Genomic DNA, 9252 nt, shown 5'->3' on the forward strand with positions numbered 1-9252 from the left:
AAAGAAGGGGACAACTAAGAACTATTGATTGGCATACATTAACTATGGAGACTTAAAATATACCCTTCTGTTAAGACAACTATTAGTTCTCGTTTGAGTATTCCTTGTTGATGAGCAGGGAATTGACTCCATCTGCTCCTAAATTAGCTCGCTGATCTACCAAATGATTGCCTTCCCTATAAATGTGAGAAATCCTATATTCTTCCAACTTATCCAATACAAGGAGAATATCTTCTAGATGCGAGTTTAGGATCCAGTTAGGGGTTGATCTTTTCCTAATAGCGTTTAAGATAATTTGAGAGTCACCTTCAATGATAACTTTGGGTAAATTGAGCTTAAGGCATAACTGAATCCCTTGGTGAAGAGCCTCCAATTCTGCTATATTATTTGAGGTGGGTTGGATAGGCATAGCTTTTTTGGCTATCCAAGTTCCTGCCTCATTGTTAATGATGCATCCAATCCTAGCTATACTCGGGTTACCACGCGCAGCTCCATCGAAATTCAGCTTAACCCATCCACTCGGTGGAGGCTCCCATTTGCAGATTTTTCTAGCCTCTAAACTTTTCTTAATGTAGGTAAGGGGGGGGGGGGGGGGGTTAATCAATTTTGACCATCACTTCTTCATGAGGCCATCCCAATCTGAAAAGGAACCTTCCTCTAGTCTTGAATTACTTAAGTGTGAGTTGACCAATTCTACTATACTAGCTTCAATTTTGACAATAAGTTCTGTCGGATTGAGTTCCAAGTTTTGGAAAATATGTCGATTCCTCTCCTTCCAAATTTCCCAAATAATGATGGAAGGGAAAATGTTCCAAAGTTTACTATAGACTCCCTTGACCATATTCGTGGGCCAGCCAAAAAGCAAGTCAGCCAAGGAATTCGGAAGAGGTGTAGACCAGCCTAGCATCCACCTAATCTATTCCTAGCAACTTTGAGAGAAGGAACATTTAAACAAAAGATGGTCAGCATTTTCAGCATTACATTGGCAAAGGGTACACCTGAAGGGACCCTGAAATCCAAGCATGTATAGTCTATCCATAGTTAGGATCCTCTTTTGGATAGCTAGCCAAAGAAAAAATCCGGCTTTAGGTAGACAAGAGGGATCCCAACATAGTTGTGATGGGATGTCCACAAACTTTGGTTGTTTCGCTATGACAATAGCCCTATAACCATTACTGACAGAGTATTGTCCATCATTGGCAGCAACCCAAATTAAGGTATCCTCTCTATTTGTTAGTTTGATATTTCTACCTTCCAATAGCTTATCAAAGCTTTCAAAAATATCATCTTCAAAACCTAACCCTTTGATCGATTTCCAAGACCATTTTGGTGAGCCTTTTGATTCTACCAGAATTTTGTAATCTTTAACTCTATTGCCCCAGAGAGTTTTTAATTTATTCTAGAGGGTCGAGTCATTGAGTTGGATAGCGAGAGGTGGTTTACCATCCCAGGAGTCCTCCCAGAACAGGGCTTCATCACCCGAACCTACATCCCATGTTAGAAATTTATGAACTAGACTACGACATCTTAACATAAAGTTCCAACATTCTGACCCTTTAGGAGGAGAGACAATTCTAAAAATTGAAAGCGGATCCTTTGGGATGAGATATTTATTGTAGAGTATCTTAGCCCATTTTCGATTATATTCTTTGTAGAGACGCCAAATAAGTTTTGCACCCAAAGCTTCATTTTGCCATTGAAGGTTTTTGACCCCTAGACCCCCAAGTTCTTTGGGTTTACAAATATGCTCCCACTTGATGATTCAGAGAAAGATTACTAGCTTCACTCTTGTTAGGCTATTCTCTCATTTTAAGTTGATGTACACAGTCGAATCCAGAAACAAATTACATTAGAAATGATTGTGAAAATACAATATTGTTAATAAATAAATATCCTAAAAGATCTATGCATAGGTAGTACATATATAGCTGACATATATTTAACCCGTGCAAATGTGTTTCTTGGATGAGATTCTCAGTAAATTTTTAACATCCCAGACTAGCTTCACTCTTGTTAGGCTATTCTCTCATTCTAAGTTGATGTTAGAAAATGTATACAGTGGAATCCAAAAACAAATTACATTAGTAATGATTGTGAAAATACAATATTGTTAATAAATAAATATCGCAAAAGATCTATGCACATGTAGCACATATATAGCTCACATATATTGAACTTGTGCAAATATGTTTCTTGGATGAGATTCTCTGCAAACTTTTAACATACCAGAAACACATTCCATCGAAAAAAACACTTCTGCACACTTCATAGATGATGGAAATCTTTTTAACATCCGAGAAACACATCTCATCCTAGAAACACTTCTCCACATTTCATGAACTGTAGAAATCTCTTATCTTCATATTTGAAACATGACATCTTCCACATCTTCCACATCATTTTTAAAAATATCTAAACTATCCTATACTTAAAGTTCTGCAGCCTATCTTTTTACTAAAAAAAAATATAATGGATCAAGAAAGGCATAGATCTTTAATATAGGAATAGTAATATTTTGAAAGGTACCATGCTTCTAACCGTCCAAGCATGCAGGTATAAATTCATTTGGACCGACGCTGAATTACACAGCGGGGCTCCTTATGCTTTAAAAACCAATCCTGTTTTCCGTGCCTATTTCAATGATTTCCTTTCCTACCGGGTGGAAGCACGAAATTGTGGTTTCAAATCTAAAACTATTCCCGGGTGTCCAAGGCCGCGAGTTCGAATCTCAGCCCGTTCGGTACGGAAAGGAAAACAACAAACAAAATCCACAGCAGAAGGGTTCCAGAAAACTGTAGCAGCAGAGGAGAAGAAATCCAAGAGTGGAGATGTGAGCGAAAGGAGGAGCTAAGGATGAAAATTAGAGTGTAAATGTTAATATAAATGGTGATGGCGGAGAAAACAAAGGACTGCAGTCTCTGCGAAAAGGAAAAATCGGGCGTGCACCATCTCAAGCACGATGGGAAGTACTGTCATCTTTGCAGCTCATGCGTACTCATCACACACTGCGACATGTACTGCCGTTATTGTCTCGAGGATTGCGGCCCCAATGCCGACGCCCTGTTGAAATGCTCCACCTGCCCGCGTAGCGTCCATGTAGATTGCTATCGCAACTCCACAGTGTCAAACCCCAATGCGGACCCCTTCCGCTGTCTGCACTGCCTCAACCCTAACTCAGACCTTATACCGTTTTCTGTCCCGAGCAGTAATTGCCCCGTCAAGAAGAAGCTTAAGGGAGACAATGTAAGTGCCGTGAACCCTCAGGAGTTCCTCCATGCTAATCTTGTTTTGACTGCGGCGAGGATCACGCGCGTCGTTATGCATAGGGTTGCGCGGGAGGCAACTGCGGAGGCGCAGCGGAGGGCAAAGCAGGCGGTAGAGTTGAAAAGGGAGGCCACCGAGGCGCTTCTTCGTGCGCTTGCCCTCGCCAATGAGAGAGACGATAAATTACGACGGGGCTTGGCAAAATCGAATGGTGCCATTGCCAATCCAGGTTTGTTTTTACCTCCTTTTGTTTGAATGCATACATTGAATTGCAGTTCGTTTTGTGTTAATAATTTCTTTTTTATAGAAGCATACATAAATAATAGGAGGTAAATATGGCCCGGGCCCAAAACTTAGGACGGAACTGTATCACCTCCCACAGTCACGCTATTCTGATAAACCATGAAATGAAGTATCCCGTTACTACACATGTTTCTTGCTCCTGCCGGATGCTTTTTAATCCGATTTACAAAATCTTTTTTTTGATTAGTAACAATTTCTACTTTATGTAAAAGCTTATTCCAATATAAGGGAATCTCATAAGAGTTTCTTTTTCCGAGGAATATATTTTGAATAAGTGAAAAAATGTGTCGCTTCAAAGAAAAAATTACAGGTGAAAACCCAAGCTTGGAAAAGTAAAATAAGGGTTTCATCTTAAAGAAATGGTGAGAACTCTTAGGAATCTAAGATTGAAAAAGAAAAAATAAGGGTTTATCACCATTTTCAGGAATTTATGCTGTAGCAAAATCAAAATTTGAATAAGAAAATAAGGTATTAGGTATATGTGGGGAAGAAGGGGGTGGAGAACTCTAATGGTTTTGCTTGAAAGAAATTTTACATCTGAAAATCTTAACTTGAACAATCAAGATAAGGGTTTTAGGCTTTAGCTAAAAGAGATGCTGGGAAACACTAAGCTAGAAAAAGCAAGATAAGGGTTTTAGCTGAAAGAAATGGTAGGAAACCCTAATCTGGAACAAATAAAACAAAATAAGGGCTTTAGCTAAAACAGATGGTGGAGAAACCTAACCTTGAACAAACAAAAGAAGGGCTTTAGCTAGAAGAGATGGTGGGTACACTAAAATCTTTAAAATTCAAAATGGTAGGTACACTACACATGTTTCTTAGTTCTGCTGGATGCTTTCTAATCCAATTTACAAAATCTTATTTTTGATTAGTAACAATTTCTACTTTATGTAAAAGCTTATTCCAATATAAGGGAATCTCATAAGAGTTTCTTTTTCCAAGGAATATATTTTGAATAAGTGAAAAAATGTATATTTTGAATCAGTGAAAAAATGTGTCGCTTCAAAGAAAAAATTACAGGTGAAAACTGAAGCTTGAAAACGTAAAATAAGGGTTTCATCTTAAAGAAATGGTCAGGACTCAGAAACCTTAGGAATCTAAGATTGAAAAAGTAAAAATAAGGGTTTATCACCATTTTCAGGAATTTATGCTGTAGGAAAATCAAAATTTGAATAAGAAAATAAGGTATTAGGTATATGTGGGGAAGAAGGGGGTAGAGAACTCTAATGGTTTTGCTCGAAAGAAATTTTACATCTGAAAACCTTAACTTGAACAATCAAGATAAGGGTTTTAGGCTTTAGCTAAAAGAGATGCTGAGAAACACTAAGCTAGAAAAAGCAAGATAAGGGTTTTAGCTGAAAGAAATGGTGGGAAAGCCTAATCTGGAACAAATAAAACAAAATAAGGGTTTTAGCTAAAACAGATGGTGGAGAACCCTAACCTTGAACAAACAAAAGAAGGGCTTTAGCAAGAAGAGATGGTGGGTACACTAAAATCTTTAATATTCAAAATGGTGGGTACGCTACACATGTTTCTTACTCCTGCTGGATGCTTTCTAATCCGATTTACAAAATCTTATTTTTGATTAGGAACAATATCTAAATTATGTAAAAGCTTATTCCAATATAAGGGAATCTCATAAGAGTTTCTTTTTCTGAGGAATATATTTTGAATAAGTGAAAAAATGTGTCGCTTCAAAGAAAAAATTACAGGTGAAAACCGAAGCTTGAAAAAGTAAAATAAGGGTTTCATCTTAAAGAAATTGTGAGAACCCTTAGGAATCTAAGATTGAAAAAGTAAAAATAAGGGTTTATCACCAATTTCAGGAATTTATGCTGTAGGAAAATCAAAATTTGAATAAGAAAATAAGGTGTTAGGTATATGTCAGGAAGAAGGGGGTAGAGAACTCTAATGGTTTTGCTTGAAAGAAATTTTACATCTGAAAACCTTAACTTGAACAATCAAGATAAGAGTTTTGGGCTTTAGCTAAAAGAGATTCTGGGAAACACTAAGCTAGAAAAAGCAAGCTAAGGGTTTTAGCTGAAAGAAATGGTGGGAAACCCTAATCTGGAACAAATAAAACAAAATAAGGGCTTTAGCTAAAACAGATGGTGGAGAACCCTAACCTTGAACAAACAAAAGAAGGGCTTTAGCTAGAAGAGATGGTGGGTACACTAAAATCTTTAATATTCAAAATAAGGGTTTAAGCTGAAAGAAGTGACCCTTAGCCTGAATAAGCAGAATTAGTGTTTTAGCTAAAAGAAGTTGCAGGGAACTCTTAACAGTGTTGCTTCCATGGAGATTTTCTAGTAAAGTCTAAACTTGCACTAGCAAAACAGGGATTCTGGATAATAGAAAAATTGGGATACTCTAATGTTGTTATGTCATACTAAAGACATACATATGTAGACAGTTGAGTGCATGAATGAATTTAAGGCCATCTTGTATAAGTATTCCCCATGTCAATAAAAAATTTGGGAACTATATCAAAAAAACTTATGAAATGATAAAGCGAAACGATGGTTCAAGCTGATATTTTTTCCGGGAAACATTAACGGTATGTTTCATATTTGAGACAGATAAAATAAAATGTAGTCAGTTGAGTGCATAATGACTTTAAAGTTGAGTGCATGATGATTTTAAAGCTATCTATTGTATAAGCATTTATGCATGTTAATACAAAAACTAGGGAATGTACATAAGGTTTTAGAAGAGTTTGTCCCTTGAAGGCCTATCGATGATATGTAAATAGTTGAGTTAGTAAATGATATTTTATTTCTTTGGCGTTTAGGATGTTAAAAATCAACTAGTCATACTTTAGATTAGGTGTTTCAGTATACTAATCTAGTTCAATTCATGTCTGAAATATATGACTGATAAACAACAGATGTCATAAACATAATTCAGCTTTACCAAACAAACTAAATAAGTAAAGTACTGGGAAATGAAAAATGCTTAGTAAAAAAATACAGGAGGAGAATGATTATATGGTTTTGGAGATGTTATGTACTAGAGTTGATTGAAGAAGATGTTATGGACTAAAGTTGACTGAAGAAGTGTTCAAGAAGGCTGGAGGAGCAAAAATAAGCAGCACAAACAAAGTAATGAACCCGCTCTGATACCATGCCAATGTTTCATCCCTGAAATGAAAATAAGCAACGAAAATAAATTAATGAACTCTAAGGCACAACTATTTACCCTTGGAAATCCTCCTTCTCGAGGGAAAACCCCAGCCACCCCATGAAATATTACTTTATATTAATGAAGGATCAGAAAATCTGATTTACAGTATTGTCAAACACTGGACTGTGCTGAAGCAATAATCTCACTTCTATGAATCCATCACAATGTATTTATGCTTGACTTGATCCTTCATTGTCTTGGTAATGAAGGGTCAGGCAGTTACAACACAAAGATTGACCTTTCAGATTACAGATGAAATGAAGAGACACCCATGAAAAGATTACTCCAGACGCTAAAGCATCAACATATCTGACAGCAGATAGCGTCCTACTTGGCTGTTATTGTAGCTGTTGTTACAGATTTTACCACAGTACTAATAACAATCTCAATAATGATATCTTTATAAATGATTGAATTTTGTTTCTTCATATTAGTCTTTGGATGATGTAAATTTGTTTCCTTTAATTCACACAATGTGTACATAATTGTTAATGTGCATGTGTTGATATATAAAGTTATCGGTTAACTTAAACAGCTGAAATAATTTTTGCCCTAGTTTTTTGTGATACATCCTTGATCATTGGTAAACCTACCTTAAGGCATAACACTTTTCTGAAAAAAAATCAGTAAATACAAGACATTTTAGCATATGCCTCAATCTTTGTGAGTAAATGTCGTAAAATTTAAAGTTTTCAGTTCTTATTTATTACAATTGTTGTTTAATAGCCTATCTTTTGAATATTTCTGTTATAACTTGGATCAAAAAATACTAGCAAAAAATCAGCGTGGAAAGAGTTCTAAGTCATGTGGTTATATTCAACTTTTAAAATTTTTTTTACTAGATCATTTTTTTGGTATTGTTGCTGATTTGTTAGTCTTATTCAAACTGCAATCTTTATTTGACAAAGGAGCACAGATGTTTCCAAAATGCCAGCATTGTGAGAATTGATTAAAATTATGTCAAGACATTTATTTGCCAAGTTATATTTTCCATGTGTATTCAGAAAATAAATGACAGATCAGTCTTTAACAAAATGAAAAGAATAATTAACTACGGTTTTCTAGCATTTATTTAGAAAACGGTTAAACTAAAGTTGAAGTCCATTTAACTTAATGTGAACAAAACTGTTAACAGTGAAAATCATGGTTTTTGTGGTTTCAAGGCTGGATTGCTTCTCATTTGAGGTGAAAAAACATAGAGCACAAAGCATTTTTTGATCCTAAAGAAATTATTATGATTTCTAAAGAAATTATGTGGATGTTGCAGGCAACATGAACTCTGAAGTTATTGCTCGAAACATGGCTACTGTTTCATTGAATTCAGTGCCCTTGCAAAAGTCAAAGGTAGTTGATGAGCTGAATGGGCAAGCAAGATGAAGCTTCATGTACATAGTTGTAAGTGATACTGTCTTTCTAAATTAAGGAAGACATTACGATCTTTGATTGCTTTTGTCACGTATGAGGGTGGCATATGCTTCAGCAATCCCTTTTTATGCATTTATTTGGACTCTAGAGCATGTTACTTAAGAGCAATGTTTGAATCAACCCAAGTTTGATTCTCAAATTAGGCCTCTTTGATAAACTGGCTGACCTTGAAGTATAGGATCTTGGAAGCAACTGATTACTTGTTACTTCCCTCTCCATATTGTATACCCCGTTCTTGGTGATTTCAGAAGGAAAGGCTGTAGCACATCAATTAGATTCTGCTATTCTCATCAATCATCATCCAGACTATTGAACTTGTTACTGAAAAAATATTTCATTCGATCAGTAGCAATTTGATCTGTTTTTTCTATCCAAAGTTATCAACTCTTGTAGATTCTTCTCTGCAAAACAATGCATGGGATTTGTGTATTTATTTTTTGTAGCCTTTTGTAGCACATACTTTGGATTTTAGTGACTATAATTGAAACTGGATCATTTTGTGTTCTTCAATCAGTATAGTCCTCTTTATGGATAAATCAGTCGATATATTTCATAAGGAACTGAGCCTTCTGTTGACTATTGTTATTGAGGTATATTTGCTGAATAGAGGTCTCTTAAAATTCTGTTTTGGGGTATTCCAAAAGTGTTATGAAACACAACATTGCTTCTTGGTTGGTGTGATAGGTTGACTTGTTTGTGTTTTAGGTTTTCTTGAGAGCAATCAAGGATACTATTGCTGCTGTACTCGCTAATGCAATTACTCAATTTGTTTGTTGTTCTCTTGTCTTGTGATGCTACCAAGTTGTAAAAGTGAGCCATAGCTGGCCTCACTCACGTGTGGAAACCATACTTTGATTTCCACTACTATTGCCGGCCTTACTCATGTGGGGAACCATACTTTGCTTTCCACAGCTATTGCGACTCTAAAAGCTCAATAAATATGACTAATTCTATGTCCTTTCCCTAATTTGTAAACATTTTAGATCAGCATTTAAAAGTATTATCGAAGTTTTCTTATGTTAGGCTTGTAACTTGGTCCATTTTAATTGCTTGCTTCTAATAATTGTGCATGCGAAG

General features: G+C 35.8%; 1 protein-coding gene across 1 annotated transcript; it reads left to right on the forward strand.

Annotated features, from left to right (window-relative positions):
* Positions 1–2588: 2588 nt before the first annotated feature.
* LOC149561432 (uncharacterized) lies at positions 2589–8685 on the forward strand. Its single transcript, XM_089825145.1, has 2 exons — positions 2589–3493; positions 8018–8685. Exons 1-2 carry the CDS (start codon positions 2884–2886, stop codon positions 8125–8127), a joined length of 720 nt encoding a protein of 239 aa, XP_089681271.1. The 5' UTR covers positions 2589–2883; the 3' UTR covers positions 8128–8685.
* The last annotated feature ends 567 nt before the right edge of the window (positions 8686–9252 follow it).

Source organism: Cupressus sempervirens, chromosome 4, assembly GCF_028749045.1.
Source record: "Cupressus sempervirens isolate cs-2001-9-10 chromosome 4, ASM2874904v1, whole genome shotgun sequence".
In the NCBI taxonomy this organism is placed as follows: domain Eukaryota; kingdom Viridiplantae; phylum Streptophyta; class Pinopsida; order Cupressales; family Cupressaceae; genus Cupressus; species Cupressus sempervirens.

Bases quoted from the DNA above. Each gene is read 5' to 3' on its own strand.
- LOC149561432 (XM_089825145.1), top strand. From the start codon at position 2,884: ATGGTGATGGCGGAGAAAACAAAGGACTGCAGTCTCTGCGAAAAGGAA. The intron at 3,494-8,017 runs GTTTGTTTTTAC...TGGATGTTGCAG, and splicing joins TGGTGCCATTGCCAATCCAG to GCAACATGAACTCTGAAGTT.